Source organism: Heterocephalus glaber, unplaced genomic scaffold (genome assembly GCF_053883595.1).
Source record: "Heterocephalus glaber isolate CG9 unplaced genomic scaffold, H.glaber_assembly_v1.0 deba00000676, whole genome shotgun sequence".
In the NCBI taxonomy this organism is placed as follows: Eukaryota; Metazoa; Chordata; class Mammalia; order Rodentia; family Bathyergidae; genus Heterocephalus; species Heterocephalus glaber.
In genome coordinates, this window is record NW_028258156.1 from 23,802,876 (window position 1) to 23,829,219 (window position 26,344).

Sequence of the window (26,344 nt, forward strand, 5' to 3'; positions counted from 1 at the left end):
TGGGATGGTTGTGGGGTGAAGTCTTGGATTCAAATCATGACTCCACCAGGATCTCTAACCTTAAGCAGGTTATTTAACCTTTCTGAGATGCTAAGATGGGATAATGCTTACACTTCACTGAATTATTCCTAAGTTCAAACAAAATGTCTGAGTTTTTCAGACAGTACTTGGGAAAATGGCAGGCATCCCACATGTGTTAACTATCCCTTTTACTTTAGCCCTCTTGCCCTTCTGCCCTCCATCATCATTTTAAAGGCATTCCTCTACCTTCTGCTCTTTCTTCCTCAAACTGACACTTCAGAACAGGGCCTCAGGGAACAGCAGGAGTCCCTTCGAGCAAGACGCAGAGCTTCGACCAGAGGGGCTGGCAAATGCTCTAGCTTTCAACCAGAACAGAAGCACCTCCATCAACTGTCCAGTTCTCCAAATGAAAAGAACCAGGTCCTGAGGCTCAGATCCACTAGTCTTTCCTCCTCCACTGTCATCGGTGTGGGGAAGAAAGAAAGAGACCAGAAACTCCAGGTCTGGCTGCCACGGTCTCATCAGCATCGGCTCACATCCCACCATCAGCAGCTGAGATTCAAGCACTAAGACGCCTACACTCTGCTTGCTTACTCTTTCTGGAATTTTTGTCACACTCAATAAAAGAATAAAGTAGGATATCAACAGAGCATCTGAAAATACCTCTAGTTTCCAATTTATGGCCACAAACTGCCATCCCGCCGGTGTGGCACGAAATGTGTTATCCTCATCTTTACAGGCCAGGAAGCGGGTCCAGCGAGGTAAGACCACCTGTTTATGAGTCCACATCTGGACCTTAGCTCTCCCAGTCTAGGGTGGGCAAAGACTGGGCACTGGAACTGGACGTTTTAAGGCTAAATTCTTAGACATTTCTTATCTCTGAGTTGACCTCTTTTGGTCATACTGCTTTCTTTAAAAACTATGAGTGGGTATCAGGGATCTTCTAAAACTCCTAAATTTAGAAATCCCAAGTACAGGGCTGGGGATTTAGCTCAGTGGTGCTGCTGCCTGCCCTACAAGTGCAAGGTCCCAAGTTTGATCCCTGGTACCAAAAAAAAAGAAATCCTAAGTACAATAAAAAGTCCATTTTCACAAATGCTTCACCTGTTGCACGATGTTGAAGGAAAGATGTTAAATTTCTGTAGCTTCTTCAAAAACATTTTAAAATTGTGGGGAAATTATATTTTCCCAGAAAAAAGCCAAATGCCCTAGCGTGAATCATTTATGTGTGAAAGAGATGTTTTCTACATTATGATTACCTGGATTTTCTAAAACACTTAGGAATTTATGCCAGGAGAAGTTTCTCTGACACTTCCGTTTTGGATGGGGAAGTAAGGCTCAGATGAGTGATAGGAAGACCCAGACTCGTGCAAAGAAAACTGGAACTTCCCTGTAAATAGTACAATCTAGTTAAAGCAAAGCCCTTTATTTAAAGATGGTTCTTGGTCTTCAGAGTTGGTCGGGATCTTAAAAACTGATGCAGCCCTATCCTGGTAATCCAAGTCCTTGTATCTGAAGTGACTCCATCAAAGGTGTGATTATTATACGCAGTCCCGACTGACTCCTCATGTAGGCTACTTTCCATCTCACAAGTACTCACCTGCCACCCTATGTGAAGAACAATGAAACACTAGTCTTCCCACATCACTACAGCTCTTAACCGTGCAGGGATAAAGCCAAGAGCAGTAAACAGATTTCCTAACAACTTTGATCCAGGATGGGAATGTAAAAATGCCTAGTTTTTTTTGAACAGTAAAACAGTGTTTTACTATATACTTCAGGCTGGCCTTGAACTCACAGCAGTCCTCCTGCCTCAGCCTCCCAAGTGCTAGGATTACAGGCATGTGACACCATGCCCAGCCATATGTGGTTTTCTGCATGGATAACAATCATTTGCACACTTAACCAACTTTAAAATTCTTTAAGATTCATACGTCATTCAATTTGTATGTTCATCATGCTTCCCAGCATTATCTGACATATAACTAGGTAATAATATTTACTGAAAAACATGTTTATATTGAACTTTAGTTACAGATAACTGTAGATAGCTAGAGAAGTAAAGGGTCTTAACCCAGGAGACTGGCCATTGCACCCAAGACTGCTTGATGCAGTTCAGAGCATCCGCAGGGCTGTGTGGCCTGCATATTCTCTGACTCACTGAAGCGTGGGTCCTGCATTGTGTGTGAGGTGGCAAGCTGAGAGACCCAGACATGGAAGCAGAGGCCTGTATAGCTTTCTACGCCCTGTCCACATGGGAGTTAGATGTTAAAGTATGTGGGTCTCCTTTGTGACCTACTGGACATTATTATGATGTCCTTTTTCAGTTATGGTTTTTTGGGGTTTTTTTTGGTACTGGGGATCGAACTCAGGTCCTCGCGCTTGCGCAGCAGGCGGCGAAACCACTGAGCTAAATCCCTGGCCCCAGTTATGGTTTTCTAACAGTAAATATGAAGTACTATAATTTCCTATAACCTAAAGAAGAAAAAAAAGTCTGCTTCATAATACCACTATTTGCTGAGGTATGGGTATTCTGAGAATCTTTATTCTAACTATGTACTTCAAAGAATAAAGACATGGTAGTAAAAACTTGTATTTTCAACTTTTGGAATAGACACAGGTAATTTTTGTTTTAAGGTTCAAAAGATGGGGAAAGCCTAGCACCATACATTCAAGGGTACATAATAAAGAACATGAATTAATGTGTTACATAATATAGCAACTGAAAAAAATAAACTTTGCCAAGTAGACACTGTAATTTAGCTCAGAAAATGTGTCTGGTGATTTAATGTACTAAAAATAAGCCTGTAATGCTGCTAGGTAGCTTTAGGGGAAATCTTCTGGGGTGGGGGTGGGGGGCTTGTAGGAAAGGAAGAAAGGCAACTAGGGATACCAGATGGACTTTTCTACCCGCTGCCAAGTGGGAAGCAGCCCCTGGGGTGCGGAGGCCTGCACCCCACCGCAGCAGCCAGAGAGCAGACACAGCCTGTGGTCTTCTCAGCAGCTGGCAGTAGCGTCCTGGCTCAGCCCCAGCAGTGGTCTCCCTGGTCTGCAGTTTTGCTTTCTTCATCTTAAGTACCTGTGGTCTGAAAATATGAATCCTAGAAATCATAATTTTAAAGAAAATCTGTCTTTTAAGGAAAGGCCAGGGCCCACCTACAAATTTACCCTACTGTATGGTCTTGTAGTACAGAAATTAAAAAGACTTTTTAAGTTTCTCTTACCCTTTCCAACAGCAATAACAGACTGTAAATCTCAAGATTCATAAAGTGATTGGTTACTAATAAAAGTTGTTGAAAGCAGCACGTGTGACTTGTGTGGTACCTGTCTCCTCTGTCGCCCTCCTAGCACTGTCACTGTGCTGACGCTGGGGACTGGCTGCACCCCACCCTGCCTTGCCTGCTCTCCCATTAGCACTCGGTGACTCTGACCACGACACACTCTACACGTCTAAGAACCACTGAGTGTTACATAACCTGGGTGTCACTGCTATGTGAAGACACAGAACTGGAAGCACTGAAGGAGGGCTTGGGACATCTTAAATTTATTACACAGTAGCTAAAGCAGAATAACCTCATTTTGTTTGAACAGAATACCTATAAAAACAAACTGGTCCCCATTGACTGTTCCACACCACCACGTTATTAATTATCTTCACAAACACAATTCCTAATCTCTGATGAGACAAACTTAGAAAAGTGTCAGCCAGGATCAACGTAAGTGTACATAAGGTGAGCACAGTGAGTTCGATGATTCCATCACAGTCCTGTGCTCAGGTGACTTTTCTGGCAACAAATTTATTTTTAACAAATTTACCCTCCCTCATATTTTACTATTATTAAAACTACAGATGTGCATGGATCACACCTGTAATCCCAACACCCTGGGAAGCTGAGGCAGGAGCATCACAATTTCAAGCCCATCCTAGACAACTTAGTGAGACCCTGTCTATGGTGGTTAATTGACTGTCAGCTTGGATGGGGATGGCCAGCTGAATTGAGTCACTGTAGTTCTAGGCGTGGAAGACCCACTTTAAGGAAGATAGAAAGGAGAATGGGAAGGAAGAATTTCAGCTGATTTTCCTTGGAAGAGCTTCATTTCGGCTGGTTTTCCTGAGGAGCTTTGGTTGTTCTTTGGAGAAGCTCCGGTCCTCACCATCTGTCTTTTGAGGAGCCTTGCCCCAGCCCTGCAAGCTCTTGTAGGCACTGACTAATACACTGTCTCAAAAAATAAAGGGCTGGGGGTGTAGCTCTTGCTCTGGGTTCAATCCCCAGCACTGGTGGCAGGGGGCACTCTGTATCTTTGATGGTGATATTCTAAACCAGGTCACTTCCTAAAGACAGAATAGCAGTGTAGATCCTGAATAATCACATTTTCTTGGAGTGTGTCAGCCACTGGATAGAAAATCAACTCACTGTCAGAGGTGCTGAAGTTTAGGAGATGCTGACCAACACAGTCTCAAGAGTTCTGAAGCACAAAGGTGTGGCGTTAGGGTGGAGCTTCAACTCTGCTGGGTGTTTCACGGGGCGTGGCCTGGGGTCTGTGCATTCTTCCCCTACTCTGCCTGCAGGTGCCAGGCCCTTCCTATGATGTTCCTGCCTTGGAGCCCACAGATCAGGGACTGAAACTGTAAGCAAGTTACACCTCTCATCGAAGCTGTGGTGGTCGGTGTCACATCTGAACAATGAGAAGCTAATACATGGGAAATCTCAAAAGGGTGAGGACTGAGTACAGTGTTTACTAAACTCAACTTTCCAAAGAGCTTTTTTTTGCATAATGTGTCAGCTTAGATTTCTGTGGAACACTTCTTGGTGTGAAGGACAAGGGCTGAAACTCACTGAAAATCCTGAATAGTCTTGGGGAAGACCTCCTGGACGATAAGGAAGCTTCATTTACCTGACTTTCCTCAGTGGTTCCCATGAACATTTAGTCAGCTCAGCATTTACTAACCATTTACATTTTCTTAATGTGCCATGCACTTTTCCCCACTAGGAGCAGGGCTGTGACAATAAAGTACAAACTCTTCACCTCATGAAATTTATGTTCTGGTAATACACAATTAAGTTTAGATTCACCTAGCTGTCTGACAGGTCCATCCAGGGATCTCAGTCCTGGGTGATTAACTTAATATCCTTGGTATGTATGGCACATTTCTGTCCTTTTAAATGTGACTACCACCCTGAACTAACTTCTACAGGCTCCGGTTTAAGCAATCTGACTATAATAGGCCATGAAGTATCACCAACTATAATTTCAAGGTGTCTTAAGGTGATTCCAAAAATATTTCAGAAATATATTAACAGATTCTATAAAGAAGGTTCTTTTCATATCGTTATAAATGGGAGAGAATGTTTTTAATATAAATCTTTGAAAAACTTTGCTATTTTTAAGATGTCTGCTGATTAATGGTATGCTTCCCAGTATCTAACCCTCTTCCACATGCTCTTTGACAAGACTGGCCAACTAACCCCACCTTAACTAAGGAGTCCCGAGTGGGTCCACCTGTGGTGCCTGGTTTGGAATCAGGTGAGGACACACAGCCTACTGTCTTTCCAGTGGCTCAGCTGATCTGGGCTCAAAGACCTCCGATGCCCATTCAGATTCTGTCACAGAAGTGCCTCTTACCAGCAGAAAGGAGACTTATAGTAACCCTCATCTGCTCCATGCAATTTAGCCCAAATTTACTTTTGTAAGCAGGTAACAACTTCTTGGGAGGGAGGGGGTGGCATCACAAGACAAAGCAATTAATGGATGATAAAAAAGAAAATGTTATTAATAGAAAAAACTCAAGGAACAAAGGAGGTGGAAGGGTGGAACTGAGAATAAAAGAAGCTTCTCCCTCCTGGCTATGTAATAATTTGAATTAATATTCTTTGGTGAAATATTCATCACTCAAATATTCATACCCAGAAACCACAACTTACATGAATAGTACTCTATGACCAGCCTTACCCTATTATCCATATAACCCTCTCCTCTCCCCAAATACAGCCTATAATCCTCAGCCACAAATACTTTGTCATATTCATAATTCTCTCTGGTCTATTTCCCCTGGAAAAATAAATCCAAATTCAATTCCATACAACTTGTTAAAATAGACTTGTCTAAACCCTACTCACAAATCCATCACAGGTATTACCCAGAATTTGTAAAATGGTACATACCTCTCATATAAATGATACTTCTCAGCTTGAGTTACTGTCATATTTCCATCTCCTGTATCACTTTTTTTTTTTTAAAGGATTTTTTTTTTTTTGTTACTGGGGATCGAACTCGGGACCTTGCACTTGCAAGGCAGGCAGCGGAACCACTGAGCTAAATCCCCGGCCCTACCTGTACCACTTCTTGCTGAATTAATTTTACAAATATCTCTGAAGACAGAGACATTGTCCTATCTTTCATTCTCACTAAAAAGAATGAAGCTGGGACTGGGGATTTAGCTCAGTAGTTCTGCTGCCTGCCTTGCAAGTGCAGGGTCCTAAGTTCAATCCCTGGTCCCCCGTCCCCCCCCCCCCGCAAAAAAGAATGAAGCCAAGAAACAAAATATATAAATCCACTGATGCAAGTTTTGGAAAGAGAGCAAAATGTTAAATTAGGTGGTATGTGAAATTGTCTTTTATATAGGCAAAAATTAGATCAATTTCGGGCTGGGGATTTAGCTCAGTGGTTCCACCACCTGCCTTGCAAGCACAAGGACCTGAGTTTGATCCCCGGTACCAAAAAAAAACAAAACAAAAACCAAAAAAACTTAAAAAAAAAAAAAATTAGATCAATTCCATATTGTTCAAGCTATACTACAAAGGATAGACTGAAATACATTTGAATTTGGACATTGTATGGAATTTATACAGGAAGGAAGTATTCCTGACTCCTCTTATCCAAATCTGGTGAATATACATGATAGCCTATATCATTATAATCCATAATGGCTTAGAAGTCTGCCTGTCGCAGGAGAAAAACATGGTATCGGGCATGCTGGCGCACACCTGTACTCCAAGGAATTAGGAGGCTGAGTCAGAAGGATCGCTGTGAAATTTGAGGCCAGCCCAAACTATACAGTGAGGTCCTGTCTTAAAAAACCAAAAGAGTAATATGGCTATTTTGTCTGGTTTTAGTTTTTTTTTTTCCTAAATTGCCACTTTATTTGCCCTTATTTTTCTATGTACTGAAATAAATCTAAACAGAATGGCAAAAACTAGAAAATTAAAAGATTTCATTTTAAAAACCAAATACTAATACTCTGAGAGAAAAAAAAAATACTAATTGCTTAGGAATCCCAGCATGTGTGCTTCTGCATTCAGCTTATTTGATTATATCCAAAACTTATATAATTTAAACAAAGCAAATATACCAATTAGAAACAGTAAGAATACAATAACTTTAAGGGCTCTGGATCAAAAAGCCAAAGAAAAAGTTTCAAAGTTTTATTTCACATCCTTTCAAAATACCAATTATAAACATTTATACTTCTTAATTTTTCCAGTTTTTAGTCTGAATGAAATTCCCAGCTTCATAGCCATCTTAGTGGCAGATACTAGCATGAATATGCTAAATGAGTATAAAAAAACTTATTCTAGATTTATACAGCAAAATCAGAGCCAAAAGTGGATCCCAAGTAAACACAGAAAACACATTTTTTTCTCCAAATTTAACATCAATAAAAAGGCATCCATTTTTTTTCTGTCATAAGGAAATAAGGATTTTCTAAGTTCCACTATCTTTCTCAAGACTGACAGGATTGATATTTTAAAAGTAGCCTCATAGTTGTAAGAATTTTTAAATAGAACACATTCTGAACAAAACTACTCTATGAACAGAGAACAAGTGTTCAGGCTTTTTAGAACTGTAATTGTTTTTAAAGTGATTGCCACAGCTGATAAAGCCAACTGACACCTGCCCCACCTGCAGAAAGCAGTGGCTCTAGCTGGGTCATTTAGAAATCCCTACACAGGTAATGCAAACATAAGACTGGCACAATTAGGGAATGAACAAGGCAATAGTAAAGGAAAACACAGGCTGCAGGTAATTTGCATATTACTACATCTTGAAAAAAGTTCAATGTAATTCCTGTGGATACAGGAATCCCTTCATATAACAGACGTCCAGATTTTCCAATTTTCACTTGTATTTGTTTTTCTTCTCTTCTACCTCTAACTCTGTCCTACCCCAACAGAGCAGCATTGCTGCCCAAGACGTGGACGCCAGGTGGCCCTGAAAAGCCCCGCCACAGTGCAAAGCCTCACAGCAGGGCCTGCATGGCCCCGGCTTAAAGATGCCACAGGACAGTCTGTGGAAACTAAGAAGTGCATCAAGTAAAGGCAGCGAGGAAAACCTAGCGTAGGCCATTGGTTAGTTTGTAAAATCATCTTCAAATTGACAAAGTAGAGTATATTTTTTAACTGGCCTCGATGCTATATTGAGAATGTTAATTACCATTGTTTTTTGAGGAAATTTCTCGACCCATTTCTAAACTGACAAAATAGTATGAAAGCTATAAATTCTAAACTTATTTTTTGTTTGGTTTTATTTTTTGAGACAAGGTCTCACTATGTAATCCAGGCTGGCTTCAAACTCACAGCACTCCTCCTGCCTCAGCCTCCCAAGTGCTAGGATTACAGGCATGCAACACCATGCCCTGCTTAAACTTATTTTAATGAAAATCTTACTTTTTATAACAGTAGAAGAATATAGAAATTGTAACTAACAAAAAGTGGTGTTTTTTTGTTTTGGCTTTACGTAAGCCATTTATTTGGTGCTATTATATAGCTTAAAGTTGTATTTATTTTACATTAAATCACGAAAAGGGGGTATATTTAGCTAATGAGAGACAATATGAACAGTAATTGTGGTATTAAGATTTATTAATAGTTTCCAACTTCAAAAATGTTAATAAAATTACTTCTAAAATGTCATACATTCTGAAATGTCTAATGAACACCAGTAAAAATACAAATGATTAGTGGAATTTACTTAAATGATAATGATAAAACCAAACAAAAATACTCCATGGCATGTCGGCTGCCCTCAGTCCAACTGAGCAGAAAGCAGCTACTGGCCTCCCAACTTACCATCTTCCTTTTCCTTTCTGCAATCTGCTCCTCTGATTCCATTTCTACTTCATTGCTAATTGGAGTTTTTTCTTCTATATCATCAATAAAATCTGGTTCCTGAAAGATAGAAATGTCTTCTTTGTAGACACTATTACTCTATGATAAACTAGGGACATCAAACTGTTTAAAAGTCTTTTGACCAAAACTACCCTGGCTTGATGGCATAGGCCTGTAATAACAGCACTCTGGGAGGCTGGGGCAGGATGATCACAAGTTCAAGGCCAGCAGGGGCAAGTTAGTGACCTAGCAAGCCTCAAAGTAAAAACACAAGAGCCAGGAGGTAGTTCAGTGTGAAGGCCATGGGTTCAATCCACAGTATCACCACCACCAAAAACAAAAACCACCATAAAAAACAAACAAAACAACACTAATTCAACATATAGAAATTACAAAACTATTTTTTTTTGGTTTCTTAATTCAAGAAACTGTTCAAAATCCTGCAATCAAATAATTTTGCTTTCTAAAATTCTAGTTAATAAAGTTCTTATCAATTGGGAGTCAGTATGTCAAATATGGTAATATGATCTTATATTTATACTCTTTCTGAAACAAACATTTTTTATAAAACCTGGAAATAAAAGTGCTCAATATGTTCAATTTAAAACTTAAAGGAAATCATTCCAAGATAGGGCACTTATATAATGAGCAAAAACTGCCTTAAAAAAAATTGAGGCCAGGCAGGCATGGCGGTGCACATGTGTAATCCCAGCACTTGGGAGGCTGAGGCAGGAGGATGGCTGCAAGTTCAAAGCCAGCCTGGGCTACAGAGTGAGACCCTGTCTGGAAAAACAAAACAGAAAAATAATAAAATTTAAAATAAAAATAAAAAATTTGAGGCAGGGTCTTACAAAATTAGCCAGGCAGCTTTGAACTTGTGATCCTCCAACTTCAGCCTCTTCACTAGATGGGATTACACATCTGGTTCTCTTAATTATTTTTCTTTTTTGGCATGTAAAGTATGGAACCCCAAGGCTTCCAGCATGGTAGACAAGCAGTCAGTCAACCACTGAGCTGCATCTCCAGCCCTCAAACTTCTTGCGTGTGTGTGTGTGTGTGTGACTGGGACTTGAACAGAGCCAAGGCCTCACACATGCTAGGAAAGGACTCTAGCACTCAGTGCTGAGCTCATCCCCAGCCCTTTTAATTTTGACAGAGGTCACACTAAATTACTTGGTCTGGCTTCAGACTTGTGATCCTCCTGCCTCAGCCTCCTGAGTAGCTCAGATTATAGGCATGAGCCATGAAGCCTGGCTAACTTGGCATATAACAAATATTTTCTGGTGAGGGAAAAGTGTAGACTAAACTCTACCCTCAAAATTACCTCATGTGTTAGTGAAGTTTTTAAAAAATGTTATTTGCTGGCCGGGGATTTAGCTCAGTGGTTCCAATGATGCCTGCTTTGTAAGTGCAAGGTCCTGAGTTCCATCCCCGGTACCAAAAAAACCAAAAAGGTTATTTGCTATTGGTTATAGCACTCTTACAACACTGATAGGGTTATTTTTGTCCAGATATTTAAGGAAAGGAAATCTCATGACTTCAGATTTTAAATAAGAACATTTATAACTGTGCAAAGTTGTACACACCTGCATTCCTAGCACTCTGGGAAGCTGAGTCAGGAAGGTCACATTTTCATGCCCATTCTGAGACCTTAGCGACACCTGATCTCAAAATTTTAAAAGGGCTGGGGATGTAACCTAAGGTGAAGGTCCTAGGTTCAATCCTTGGTACTGCATGAATGCATATATACACATACATATATTGAATGTTTACAACATAAGGACAGTGCTTTTTGGATTTTTTTTTTTAATTACTAAGGCTTAGGAAAATCTCATCTTCAATTCTGCAAGGCTTTGTTGGCTGAGTTGTTTCACAGTAATACAACAAATGTACATACTATAGCAAAATTTGTATTTACACCTAGCAGTACTTCATAAAAAACAGAACAGACTTAAAAAATTGTGAAACAGTTTTCTATTAAACAAAAAAGGTAAAATATGACAAATCATTTTCTTCTGTTAATTCAGTTTCATTAAGAATCAGTAGAGTTCAGGGCCAGGGATTTAGCTCAGTGGTTTTGCCGCCTGCTGCACAAGCGCAAGGACCCGAGTTCGATCCCTGGTATCGAAAAAAAAAAAAAATCAGTAGAGTTCAATACCTGATTGTTGGATACTGATAATCTCAGTGGAGAAAGTTTTCTCTGCTTTGTTTCTGAGCTCTTTATTTTGTTGGTTGTTCCTTCAGAATCCACAGTCATATTCTGATTTTGTGTATCTTTTTCCTTTGAAATATCTTTGTCTTTTCTTCCTTTTTTCCTTCTAGTTTCATAACCACTATGGATGTTTTCCGTGGATTCAGAACTACGTTTCAGAACAGGGCACTCTGGATTTTCCTTGAGGCATGCACAATCCACTTTGTACTTACTGGAATGATAATCAGATAAAGATTTCTTAAAAATACAAAACAAAACTGGGAAATTTCTAATCTGTTTTATGCTGCAACTCTACAAAATTATATCCAGTTACTTATAATCATAAGTAACCCTTAACTTTTTACTAACTTGCATTTCTGGTAACTATCACAAAAGAAATATATTTTCTCATGAAAACAGTAGTATAATTAGATGTAGGTTTTTGGGGGCCACAGACTGGACCTTGGGATAAGTAGAATATGTTAGTTATTGAAAGGAGTCTTTTGAAGCAAAATGGTAATGTAGCTTACACAAAATATCATTAAGGCATAAACCATCATTACTTCTGGGGTCCCAGTATTATAAAAATTGACCTAAAATTTGACTTAAGTCTGTATTGTACTTTAAGGAATGATTTAACAGCCACATTTTTTAAAAAAGCTACCCTTAAAAGATGTTTCCTCTTGCCTCTAAGTATTCTTTTAAATGGAAGTTTGAGAAATAACTGCACTAGCTCTTATCTTCACTAGTTATTACTACTGTCTTTTTATACTGAGATTAAAGCTCAGTTAGGGTAAATATCTTTTTTTTTTTTTGGTATGGGATATCGAACTCAGGTCCTTGCACTTGTGCAGCAGGTGGCGAAACCACTGAGCTAAATCCCCGGACCTAGGGTGAATATCTTAAGGAGACAGTTACTAAGTGGTAAGGATGACATTTAGTTACAGGTCTGTATGACACTATATGTTTTTTCTTTGCTCACAACTGCGAATAATAATAACAACAGTTTATATTTGTTCAGCAGTTACTTTGTGCTAGGAATTGTTTAAAAAAGTTTACATGTGTTAACTCACTAAATTTTCAAAATATTCCTGTGGAGTAGTATTATCAGTCTGATAATTGAAATAATGAGGAACAAAGTGATAAATGGGTCTAAGGTTATATAGTTCATAAGTAACCAAGCTGGATTTGAACCTAGATTACAAGAAGTTTGTATTTTTAATCTCTGTGGGATAAACTATCTCTGAAAGAAAAGAACGTAGAGCTGTTAAGCTAAATTTTCCACCTTCTGGGGAAGAAAAGACTTAAAACAGAAAAGTGGTAAAACTAACTCCACTAATTATGAGAAATGCATACTTAAGAAAAAGGGATTTCACACTGAGAGAAAACATAACATTTAGAAATTTTTGCATTTAAAAGGAGAATGGGGGCAGACTTTTAGCCCAGTGGCTCAGTGGCGCCAGCGCCTGGCTGGCAAGCACAAAGTCTTGAGTTCAATCCCCGGTTCTGCCAAAAAAAAAAAAAATCAAGATAAAAGGAGAACCACCCAAGGTGTAAAACCAAACACTGAAATGAACTGAACTAACAAAACACTAAAACATAAAGAACTCAAAAACATAAACAAGACTATCCAGTGGAAAACATATCAGATGAGATGATTAGACAACTCACAGGAGAAGAGATCCAAACGATTAAACACATACAAAGATCCTTTTCGGGGGGGGGGGGGCTGTGTGCTTACCATGCAAGAGGTCTAGGGTTCAATCCCCAGCACCACCACCAAAAAAAAAAAATCTTTAAAAACCCCAAAACAAATGAGAGAGAGGGAGAGGGAGAAAGGGAGGGAATCCTTGGACTCTTAAATAATCAAGGGAAGTGATAAATTAAAACTAAAAATACATGACATGGAGTAGCACCAATTTTTAAAATGCTGACTGCTTGGGAACATAACCTGGGGACAGGCTTCTTTGGAGAGTAATTCACCTGTGCCTCTATACTCTAGAACTCGGTGATTTCACTCCTAGGTCCCTACTGGAGAGAATATGTACCATGCAGACATGTTCAAAAGCCACAGGAGCACCTTCTCATAAATATAAAAGTCCCTAAGAAGTGAATGCCATTAGCAGTGAAAATAAATGAACTAGAGCTAAATACAACAATGTAGTTTCATCTGGCAATGTGTGGGAAAATATGAATGTAGAAGAATGTAGTAAGTTACAATCTACATAAAGTTTAAAACTACTAACTTCTAGATGGCAGGTAGTGAAGGAGAGAAGGTAAAGCTGATGCAGTCTGGTTGCTAAATATGAGGGGCTTCACTGGATGTTTTACTTCTTAGGGAAGTAATAGAGGGATATTGGAAGTACTTCTATTTTATATTAAATTTTTTTAAATTTAAAAAGTTTTTGCCAGGTGTAGTGATGCACATCTGTAACTCCAGCATTGGGAAGGCTGAGGCAGGAGGACTGCTGAGAGTTTGAGGCCAGCCTGGGCTATATAATGAGTTCAAGGCCATCCTGAACTGCATAACAAGAACCTGTCTCAAAAAACCCAAAAATAGGGCCAGGGATTTATTTAGCTCAAGTGGTTTCACCGCCTGCTGTGCAAGCGCAAGAACCCGAGTTCAATAACCGGTACCAAAAAAAATTAAATAAAAGGTAAGTGGAACAAGGGAGGAGGGAAGGAGAAAGGAAGAGACAAGAAAAAAGTGAAAATAGAAGGAAAAAGTAGAAACTAAGCTTTTGTACACAGGGAGTGGAGGGGCTTGAGGGGGAATGGGATAAAATAAAATTTATTTTAAAAAGTTTTTATACTCAGAACTAATGCTTGTTTTTTCCTAGTGTTTCAGAACAGTAGTTTTCAATGTTTCTTGCCAGGGATTTCTAACAAATCCTTTCAAATTACACTGCAAAGAAAATGTGGTATAATTTCTTTTGTTTTGAGAGGCAAAAGAGAAACTATTCATTCACACCAATTAGCCAAGAAAATTGTATAAATAAAATTCTACCACCTAAAATACAAGAGAATGAAGAAAAAATTTCTCACATAACAAAGTCAGTGTTGTATGGCTGAATGAGGACTATTACATTAATCTTATATATACAGTATTATATATTATATTATATAGTAATATAGTAGTATATTACAGTATGAACATTTACATTACAATAAGTGAAAGTTTAGAAAATAAGCAACAATGATATAATGGAAGCTGATATCAAAATGCTTGTTTTCAAGTACATTCAATTGTCTCATGAGAAATAAAAGCTACTAAAGGAATGACAATTATCTAAATTAATATAAGGACATTAAGGAATTACTTTGAAACAATTGATGAAATATTTACAGACTAGAACTTACCAATTCCCATAGTCAAAATCAAAGGCAATGGTAATTTCAGTGCCCTTTGGAATACTCTGGATAGAATAAATATAAAGATGTATGGTTCCCTCTTCAATTTCATGCCTCACCTGTTAAAAAATTTACATGTCTATACATTACTTTTTATCTTTAGAAGTATCTTATGCAACTTAGCTAAGTACTGTAGTCCTAAAAGCGTGTCACAAACACAACTTGGAAAATTACTATTAATTACAAGACCTGTAACTACAAATCAGAGGTTGTCAGCTGGGAAGGTTGTCCAAATGTACTGCAGATTGCTGCCCCCTGCTAACCCCCACCAGCCCCTGTGGCACCCAAAAGATAAGCACTGTACTCATATTTCATCAGTTCTAAGAAGTGTATTTCTTCACCTTTTAGCGTCTATGAAACTGGGAGTCTTATAAGTGCTGGCAGCTTGGCTTTGATGGAATGCAATAGTGATACAGCCAACAGTACTTTTCTGTGATAGTTTCAGATATTTTACATGATACTCTTTTAGTCCTCAATACTACCTTTTCTAGATAAAGATGAGGCATAGTTAGGGTTACAAAGCAAGTAAGTGACAGAGAAGACATGAATGTACTATGCGGCTCCAGACATTATACTCTTTGCTGTAATATTATATAATTATAGATTTAAAATGTTTATTATGGCATGTAAAAGCAAACCAATGCTATTCTATAGTCCACATTAAAATACAAATTTATCAAAAATATTATAGTAGCTCTACTTTAGCTTTTAGCCTTTTCATCTAACTTAGTAAAATCATACCATATATTTGACCCATAAATACAGCTCCCTGTATAGACAGAAAGAACCCCAATATTCCTTCTTACAAGGAACATCACAATTCCTTCACTGTGTAAAGTAATTTTTAAGACCTTACAGACAATATCACCTAAATTTTCAAAACAGAAAGATCTGAGCAAAATAAAATTACATCAGCATTGAAGTGTTTAAAGTTACCAGGATTTGGCACTGGTTTTTGTTTTTATTTTTGTTTTGTGGTACTGGGATTCCAGGGCCTTCAAAATGAGCCATATCCCCAGTCTCTTTTTCATGTTTTATTTTGAGGCAGAGTCTCACTGTCTCTAACTTGTCTAGGCTGGGCCTGACCTAGCTGTCCTCCTACCTCAGGGCACCTCGGTACTTATTGCTCAGATTCTACACACACTCAGCCCTCACCTCCCCACAAGGTTCCAGTAGATTTACCTCTGCATTGGGTGTACAAGAACGCCTGATGAACCGAGCCTCATTCCCAAAAGTTCTTGCATCAACACACATTTCTAGCCCATGAAATTTAGAATAGAATAAAACAAAAGGATATGGTCTACAAAGGAAAAGAAAATTACAGGCTATTAACATTTTTGTATAATAATCTCCTGTCTTTCCAAGGAAAACAGTTAAAAAATATTTAAGAGTTTAAGAAATTTCTACAAGATTCTCTATAAGTAGAGAAACACAAGTGACTCCACAACCCTCTCTTAACTTTGGTTACTTTATACTAACAAGATTTTTACCTTCCCCTATTATAAACTTACCTAAGCCAACGGCAATTAATTTAAAGTAAAAATTCTTTTTTTTTTTTTGTTTTTAGTTTTTTGAGACAGGATCTTGCTGTATAGTACAGGGTGGTCTTGAACTCACTATGTAACCCAGGCTGGCCTTGAACTAATGGCAATCCTCCTGCCTCAGCCTCCTGAGTGTTAGGATTACAGGTGTGTGGCACCACACCCAGTCTAAGGTAAAGAATGACCACTGCCTTTGTAGAAAGATTCACATTCTATATTTTTAAAGTCTATATTTCTTGGTACATTTAAAACTGGTTTATACCTGTTTCAGGTCAAATCAGCTATACAAATGGGGAAAGATGTATATTTCAAAACTCAAGTTATAAACAAATGTTTTTAATAATTTAGGGCATAGTATATCAATGTTATCCTCCTAAAGATAGGAACATATTTCTAGATTTTAGAGAAGCAATGGCTATCAGAGGATCATATCAATTCTCCATAAGAATCCCAAAGCACTGAATAGGCCTCCAAAACCATTCCAACACCAACACTGTGGGAGCTGAATGTCACTGCAGTAATGCAGGGACAATCTACCGCTGTGTAATAGAGGACGAGACTGTGCCTGCCGTCACCATGGTCTTCTCAGGTTCTAGCAACTCTGTTACAAGGAATTAGCACAGGTCCTGGGTGGAAAGTGTTCCTGGTAACTTCAGGAACTCTTAAGAGTTCCTGACTGTTGGTATCCTATGTATCCAGCTTATATTGCTTTCTTTCTTTCCTTCTTTCCTTTCCTTTCTCCTCCCTCCTTCCTCCTCCCTCCTCCCCCCTCCCCCCCTCCCCTTCTCCCCTCTCCCTCTCCCTCTCTTTCTTTTCTTTCTTTCTTTCTTTGCAGTACCAGGGATGGAACTCAGGGCCTTGTGCTTGTGAGGCAGGCGCAGTGTCACTGAGCTAAATCCTTGACCCTATATTGCTTTTTATTTATCTTTGATTCTTTCAGAATTTACAACAAAACAGAACTAGGCAAGAGACTCAGAGGAATATGTGTGTGTGTGTGTGTGTGTGTGTGTGTGTGTGTGTGTTTATTACTGGGAATCGAACTCAGGGCCTCATTCTTGCCAGGCAGGTGCTGTGCCGCTGAGCTACATCCCTGGCCCAATATATGTGTTTTTGTTGTTGCTGTTATCACAACTCAAAAGTTATCATTAGTCACTGTTCAACAACAATAAATAAAGTTTTAAATACTGAAATGATCATGTCCGGGAGGAAAAAATGCACAGAATCACAGCATGTGAGTGAGATATTGAAATCCAATATTTAACTACACAAAACAAACAGAAAAATATATGAATGTACCTTTTAAAGAAATACCCATTTGCTTCAAACTGTTCTCTCAGCATAAACTTCCCTCTATATTCAATAATAAGAGCATCAGGAGGCAAATCTTTGGCAGATTTCAGAATTTTCTTATTCTTTTGTATATGGCTCTAAAAAGTCACAGTAAATGTTGAGATTAGTAAGGCTTGGATGCTTTCAGGCTAACTAAAGATACACAGTACAGAAAAGGGCCTTGTTGTATAATTTTTTGACAAATGATATATTTACCTCTACAGGAGGTTTGAAGAGCAAATTGTTGATGTTCAATTCTGCTTTATTCATGTCTTTTTTGTCACTTCCATTGCCTAATCTCAGAGCTATTCTTTGTGCCTCCCTCTGAATACCCTCACTATACTGGTTATTATTTGCCTCTTCATACCGATCCATCCATGCTTTGATTTTTGTCTCCCATCCAAAATTAGAACCATCAGATGAAGGATCAATTTCTGGAGCTGAACCCTAAAATTACAGCAAAGTAAACATTACTACTTCAACTTAGACACGCACTCAATTGCAATTTATATAAAAGAACATAAAATAGAAATAGTGTTTGGCTTTCTAAGTTGATTCTAGTGAAAGGAAGATCTTACATTAACCTGCATGCCACAAAAATGAGTCAAACACTCAAAAAAACTGAGTTCTAATAGCAGGCATTCAAGCTTCACTGTCAGAACCATAGCCAATTCAAGGGCACTGATAAAACTGCAGATATTTAAACTTTAGATCAATGTCAGCTAATAGCTAAAAAAAGATAGCATATAAATTTTCTGACTTTAAAGAGAACCACTACGTATCTATCCTATAGCAACAAACCATCAACTGTTACTTGCCCATAGTTCTATTTAACTGAAATAAATCTGCAATTATGCTGCATATTCACTGTATTTATTTCTGATATATGGTTTTAGCATGTTTTATTTCTGATATATGTTTTTAGCATGTTGTATTACAAAACTGTATCTTAATCTAGTCCAGCTCCAAGAGCTATCTTCATTGGCCATATGATAAATTTAGTTATAAATGCTGCTCATAATTTCCTAAAATACTGAACACCTTTATGAAAACAATAATTTCCACATGAAAAATCTAACTGCAAAATTTTAATACATCCAGATTTCATAAAGACCCTTACATACCCTATTAGACAAGTACACGTGCACGGTAACATATTACTAAAGCTTACCATCAGTCCATCTAGCATATGAATCAACAAACTGTATTACAAGCATCACTGTTTTCTATAATGAAGTATAAACTAAAATAAGCTGCTTAACTCTTTGATGGGCATAGGCTTATTTTACCAATTGGTATTTTTATTGTGCATTATGATGGTCATTTGATAAAGAACAGATTTTATGAGATACAACTTCATATTAAAGTTTCCCTCTGATTTATTAAAGTATTCTGTTCAGTGTTTAAATTACTTTTTAAAATAAATTCCTCTGCTGACTTGATCTTTCTTTTATGTAGCTCTTTCCTACCTATTAAACCTTACAAAATTTACTACTGAATTACTTACTGGAGTTGTAATGACTTTAAACAGATATTTTCAAGTTAAAAAAATAATTTCTAAAGAGACACAAAAACTTTTTAAAATTTCACACTCTGAGGTGATCTCTTCAAGTACTAAAGGAAAGTATCTCAGTTAAGTAAAAGGTGCTTATTTTTCATGTGGCCTAAAGTTGAGGTGATTAGATAAACTGAGACAAAGGTATGCTGGAATATTAATAGCCAATAACAATAAAAAAGTTGACCTCTTTAGTCTATAAATTCCATAAATCCAAGTTAACAAAGTAAATATAAAATCTTCAACTGTAACACATAAAGAACATTTTACAGAGCTTTGGACTTGTAGTATGCTAAATGACACATACATTAAAATTCTTGAGAGAATTACAAAACTATGGAAGAAGAACCATTTGGGTGTGCTGGTAATATTTTCTGTTTTCCAGAAATGTGGCAAAATGACTTACTATTCTGTTTCATACTATAGGAACATAAAATGTATGTAACACACTCCTCACATCCTATTTAATGTCTCACAATTTCAGAACTTTGTTATCCCTTACAACCTAACCCAGAATAATAACAACAAAAAGCTACTTCTGTAACTCAGTACCAATCCAAGTTTTAGGTAAGAAGCAGATGTACAGAGCCTTGCTTCTCTCAGCAATTTTAGCAGCTAGAAAATTGAGAATTTATTTATCCTAATTAACTTAAGGTACATGTAACTAGTTTGTATTTACATGGTGAATCTATAGTGATTATATGGTAGAACAACTGATTTGACTTCTTTAGAATCCCGATAATGCAAAAGAGCAAATTTTAATTTCGTAACGTGATTCTACATTCGTGTGTATGAAAATATACTAACAAAATAATATCAAAAACATGGAAGATAGTTAGACTTAAATTCTAATAACACAACTTACTATTTCAAGTTGTTTATACACCTTCCCTTTTTGACTATTTTTATAGTGTTGAACCAAAAAAGTGGCACATTAATCCAATTAGAATTCAAAGGTCTCACTTCTTGTACATGTAATAAGCAATGAAGAGAACATAAATATTGGACAAGCAGTCGTTTTGTAAGCTCCTGAAAATTGACAGTTCATAGTAACACCTTCAATTTAATGTGCTTACCTTAACTCTTGATGACTTTCTAGATCCTTCACGAAAAGCCTAAAATAACCAAAAGATTGTGAGTTATTTTTCAAAGCTACATATTTAAGAATGAGTTCACTGAAATTTTTCACTGAAATGTCGTAACAGTAAGTTTGGTAATTGCTAATAGTGGTAGAACTAGGAGACTGCTGACGTAAAGAAAGGCACTTACCAGAATTTGTACTTTTACAAACATAATGCAGGCTATTTAGAAAACAAGAGTGTATATATGATGCTAAGACAAAACTTTGCAAATATTATATGTGCTCATTGTTACAGTTGTCACTATAGTACAACATAGTGACTGTAGATATTATGCACTCTACATTTCAAAAAGCTAGAAGAGGGCTAGGGATATATAGCTCTGTGGTAGAGTACTTCCCTAGCATGCCCAAGACCCTGAGTTCAATTCCTAGTACCACTACAAAAACAAAATAACAAAAACACAAAAAAAGACGGGTGTGATGGTGCACGCTTGTAATCCCAGCACTCAGGAAGCAGAGGCAGGAGGATGGCCACGAGTTCGAGGCCAGCCTGGGCTACAAAGTGAGATCAGGGCCAGCCTGAACACAAAGTGAGAGCTTGTCTCAAAAAAAAAAAAAAAAAAAGATTTTGAAAGTTTTTAATCACAAAAGAAATAAGAAATGAGATTTTTTAAAGAAGTTTTTGGGGGAGGTACCGAGGATCAAAGTCGGGACCTTGTGCTTGTAAGGCAGGCATGGGAACCACTGAGCTAAATCCCCAGCCCTAACATGTTTAACCTGATTTAAACATGAATCAAATATTATTTACTACCCTTAACATACACAATTTTTTGGCTATCAGTTGAAATTTTTTAAAAATAAAAATTATAGGGCCAGGGATTTAGCTCAGTGGTTCCAGAGCCTGCCGCGTAAGCTCAAGGTCCCAAGTTCAATCCCCGGTACTGAAAAACAAAATAACAATAACAGAAATAAAAATTAAAGCCAGGGATTTAGCTCAGTGGTGCCACCATGTGCCTCACGAGCACAAGGTCCTGAGTTTGATCCCCAGTACCAATAAATAAATAATTACAACCACAGAAAAATATTTATATAAAAATTGGGAGGGTACCAACAATACTGTAATAACTTGAAGTGATAAGACATAGAAGGGGAATAGTGCTATTATTTTAATTCTCTAAGCAACTAGCCAATGATATTTCTGCCCTTAATGGGTAAATGTCGTGCGTGTTCAAACAGACCTGAATTTATTCAATAAGTATTTACTGAAACCCCCCTTAGCTGCCAAATCTAGAGTTAATTAAGAGTTAATTTTGGTCTGGAGATGTAGCTCAGTGGTAGAGCACTTGCCTAGCTCTGGTAAGGCTGTGGGTTCAATCCCTGTACTATGCAAACCTAAAGACAGCAGCAGAGATCCAAAAATATTTAAGTAGTAAATTTATGTACAGATCACATGTTAAAAGAGAGCAGGCTTTATTTATTTTTTTTTTTTAAGGAGAAAAGGAACCTTTATATAAATCATTGGAGGGGAGGGAGTTACGTGGACTTCGCAGAATGCATATGCTCAGAAAAACAAAGGAATACAAGCCTGGGAGCACAAAGAACTATAAAAGAAGCCATGAAACAAGGAAGAATTATGTAACATTCAAGGAAAAGTTAATATAACACCACTTTTACCTGCTGAAAAGTAGTGGGATATGAGATTGATTTCTAAAATATCCACTTAAGTGGTGAAAACAAGTTAAAAAAAAATCCACTTAAGCCATAGAAGCCTTATTCAAAAAGTCAGCTTTTTTTATGATTCTGACTTAGATACTGTATTGTTCTTCTCTAAGTAAAGAGTATATATAGACTAGGGCTGGGGATGTAGCTCAGTGGTGCCACCACCTGCCTCGCAAGCACCGGTACCAAAAAAAGGAAAGTATAGAGTATTTCTGCGCAGAGGAGGGATATAAGAACAGTATTTATAGGAAATCTGATAACCAAATGCAGAATGCAGAGCGAAGAGAATAAAGGAAGCAATATCAAGGAAGAAATTTACAATACTTATATTACAATGAGATAGTGGGGGCTTAGACTAGGTTTGTACCAGCAAAAGAGGCAAAAATATTTCAAAGGAAAAGTCATTAAAAGCTTTTGAGAATAAACTTGGATGTCAAAGATTAAAGATGACCTAAAAATTTTAGAGCTTGGGTATTGACTGTGTCAAGACAGACAGATAAACACACACATACACAAATGGATAGCGAAGGAAGATATAAGTTTGGTGTAGACAGGAAACACTGATAGAGAAATGGTATAGATTTGAGTATCCCTTATCCAAAATTCTTGAAACTAGGAGTCTTTCTGACTGGATTCCTTGGGTGGAGGCAGTTTTGGATTATTTGCATAAACTGTAATGTTAAAGTTGAGTAACCCTAATCTCAAAATCCAAAACCTGAAACTTTTTGAAATTTTTTCAGGTTCTGAAGCTTTCCAGATTTCAGATTTTCAGATTAGGGACAATCAAACTGTAAGAGAACATTTGTAAGTAATATTTGCTATAAGAGTTTTATGAAATAAAACAATGAAAATAAATGTCAATTAGTATTTTACTCTTCCTTATTAATAATGTTAATACTTCACACCAATGTCGAGTTGCTAAAACACCAAGAATACTTTAATAGAATTCTATACTATAAATATGTAAAAAAGTATCATTCATCCAGAACATTTATTGCTAACTCCATTCACATTTAGCCATAAGAGTAGGTCAAAAGCAAAACGATATCCTTGTGCTAAGTATTTTATATTACGTATTGTCCCCAAATAATAATTCTACAGATGACCAAACTAGTAATCTTTTATGCCCAATTCTGGATTTTCTCCCCTCCCAATCCCTGTCAAATACTACTAATTTAATGCCTGAGAAAAATCTCTTCCCTTTAAAATACACAGCAATATTCTGAAGTAAACATGACATCATAAAAACCTAGGATTTATTTTAAATGCCTAATAAAACAGAAATACACATAGCCATTGGTGGCACATGCCTCTAATCCCAGCCCTAGGGCGGCTGAGGCAGAAGGATCGCTGAGAGTTCAAGGGGCAGCTTGGGCTACATAGTGAGACCCTATCTCCAAAAAACAAAAATCAAATTTCCAAGTACCATAATTTGAAAGCAGTAGACAAAAAGGTGAGTCTATACATGAGTTCCTAAATCATATAAGGTATGTAACAGTCTCTGTGTAAATTATAATCTATCAAATATGAGAATAATAACTTGAAATAAGGCAAAATGTGGTTAAGTGCTGGAATAGAAGGTGCAAATGGTATGACAGCAGAGAAAGACCATATCTGGTAGGAAAACAGCAAGTTTTATGGACGTAGTAGTACTTGAGATGGGCCTCAGTTTAGTAGGAGACAAAGATAAAGAGAGTATTCAAAATGGTGAAAGAATCAGCGTAAGCAAGAGAATGTGGGTAGACAGTGAACTGTCCACACTGGATAAAATACAAGTAGAGGGCTGGGGATTTAGCTCAGTGGTTTCACGCCTGCTGCGCAAGCGCAACGACCCGAGTTTGATCCCCGGTACCAAAAAAATAAATAAATAAAATAAAATACAAGTAGAAAAGTAACAGGAAAGGAAAGGGACATACACATAGAGAGTGCTATAGTCAAGCTTATTTTAAACAGGGAGGTAAAATTAGAAAATTAAACACTTATTTAAAAGTACGATATCCACTAAATAACCAAATAGATCATGAAGAATTACTTGGGGGTGGGCTTTATTTTGAAGCCTTGATTGCATATCTAAAGTATAATTTCACTCTAAAATAACAATGTACTTACTGTGAAAGTATTTTTTACCTTATGTAACAAAAATCTTCCTTAGCAATTACAGTCACACATTGCTTAACAACCAGGACACATTCTAAGAAATGCATCATTAAGCTCTTTGACACTTGTAAACATCACAGGCTATCCTCACACTAACCTACAAAGTCTAACTCCTTCCTCCTCTCAGCTAGATAGTATAGCCTATCTAGGCTGCAAACCTAGACAGTGTACTTCTGTAGGCAATTAATATAATGGTATCTGTGTATCTAAACATACTGAAACACAGAAAACACAGTAAAAATACTAGGTCATAGGAAGTTTTCACCTTATATTCTTATGGGACCACTATTGCATATGTGATCCATCATTGACAAATTTTATTAACAAATTTGATGAAAACTTAGCTTATAAATAGTCCTCTGCCATCAGAGGCTAGGGATAAATTATCCAAAAACTTTAAGTACAAAAACAAAAAGGAAAAACTGCTGGTAAGAAATTCAATAAATAGGAAGCCTTACTAAAGCAATAAAACAGGGGCCAGGGATTTGGCTCAGTGGTTCCACCACCTGCCTCACAAGCGCAAGATCCCAAGTTCAATCCCCGGTACCAAAAAAAAATCTTACAAATAAAGTAATAAAATATAGGACCATTACACCTGTTTTCTAAAATATCAACCTTTTCTATTCTACTTAGGCTTTGCATTTCTATCATTAGCATCATTAGAGCGATGATTTCAAAGCAATTTGCAAAGTTTCTTCTCTATTCTACTCCAATCTGTGAAATGCATTAAAATTTAAAAATAAGTGTAATTGCTTAAAATCCTGCCACTTGTTCAGCTGCTATGCATCATTCTCATTCTCCTTCCCTTCCTACAAAATTCAGCTACTCCTATCTAAAAAGAAGCAAAAACAGCCAAGTGTGGTACACAGTTCAAGCCCAGCCTAAACTAAAGAGCAAGACCCTGTCTCAAAAAAACAAAACTACAACAAAAAGAACCAAAAAATACCTTTTTACATTTTGAAATGTTCTGTTCTTTCTCCCCACTTTTTCTCCTTCTTTTATCATTGACCTTGGACACTCTGGAAGCAGTTAAGGTAATGGAAGTTGGAGTGTGCTGAAATGCAGTATACAAGCCCACGGGAACTTCATCACCACTCTCAGTCGCACTGGTATCACCATCTTCAGAAGAAAGTTACTGCATGTTTAATACTTTTATTTCAAACAATAAAAACAGCATTCCACATGACAGTTTTACTATCGCCCTCTTTCCAAAGAATAAGCACCTTTTATCACATCTTCATGCATGTCACTCATAAGAAGACACATTTTAGTACGAACTACTGATACCGTTTCTCACACGTCAAACTACAAAGTGTCTAAAAGTCTGGCTTTGGTGGTGTGACTGTGGGAAAGAGGCACTATCGCAGATTGCCAGAGGTGTTTCAAAATCTCCTATAGGGGGCTGGGGATTTAGCTCAGTGGCACCACACCTACAGCCAAAAAAAAAAAAAAAAAAATCCTATGAAAGGAAATTTGCCCATACTTTATAAATTATATATGTACTTAACCACTTGACTCAGCCATCCCATTTCTAGGGAGCTACCCAAAAATGTATGAGCTGGGTGTGGTGACACATGCTTGTAATCCCAGCATTGAAAGGCTGAGGCAGGAGGATCTCCACAAGTTCAAGGCCAGCCTGGTTTACAAGTGAGCTCAAGGCCAGCCTGAACTACATAGTGAGACCCTGTCTCAAAAAACCAAGAAAAGGGATAGGGACATAGCCCAGTGGCACCATGCCTGCCTGGCAAACTCAAGGTCCTGAGTTTGATTCCTGGTACCAGAAAAAAAAAAAAGTACAAAAAACTTACATAAGAGGGTTTCACTGAAGGCACTATTTGTAATTTAGGAAAAAAAAACCAAAAACTGAAAACAACCCAGAATATTCATCAAAGAGGAATGGTTGCCCTCGCAAGCGCCAAGGTGCTGAATTCAATCTCTGGTACCACAAAAAAAAAGAGGAATGGTTGAATATAATTGCTAGCTTGAGCCCAGACTGGGCAATTTTTTTTTTTTAAGCAAAACATTTATTGGTACATTTCATATATATATACATAATGATCACATTCATCATAGGAAATGTATACCTTTACATGATGTATCTTGCTTTTTTTCCCATTCCCCCCTCCAACCCATCTTCCTCTCCTTATTTACAAAAGCTTTTTTTCCTGCTATTCCCTTTTTTTTGCTTGTACTTTCTTTCCTTTCCCTCTCCCCACTCCTTTGAAAGCAAGT

General features: G+C 37.5%; 1 protein-coding gene across 9 annotated transcripts in view; it reads right to left on the bottom strand.

Annotated features, from left to right (window-relative positions):
• Positions 1–26,344, bottom strand: part of Kmt2e (lysine methyltransferase 2E (inactive)) — a 105,004-nt gene that overhangs the window by 11,285 nt on the left and 67,375 nt on the right. For 8 of the 9 annotated variants that reach the window (XM_087206510.1, XM_087206504.1, XM_087206511.1 and 5 more), the window contains 8 exons: positions 25,059–25,231; positions 20,232–20,270; positions 17,817–18,047; positions 17,568–17,698; positions 15,913–16,030; positions 14,680–14,789; positions 11,287–11,551; positions 9,090–9,188 (listed from right to left, as the gene is read on the bottom strand). In XM_087206510.1, coding sequence (XP_087062636.1) covers positions 9,090–9,188; positions 11,287–11,551; positions 14,680–14,789; positions 15,913–16,030; positions 17,568–17,698; positions 17,817–18,047; positions 20,232–20,270; positions 25,059–25,231 — 1,166 coding nt within the window. Of the gene's footprint in view, positions 1–9,089; positions 9,189–11,286; positions 11,552–14,675; positions 14,790–15,912; positions 16,031–17,567; positions 17,699–17,816; positions 18,048–20,231; positions 20,271–25,058; positions 25,232–26,344 lie in introns of those variants that run through there. The other variant, XM_087206513.1, reaches the window with a different exon arrangement.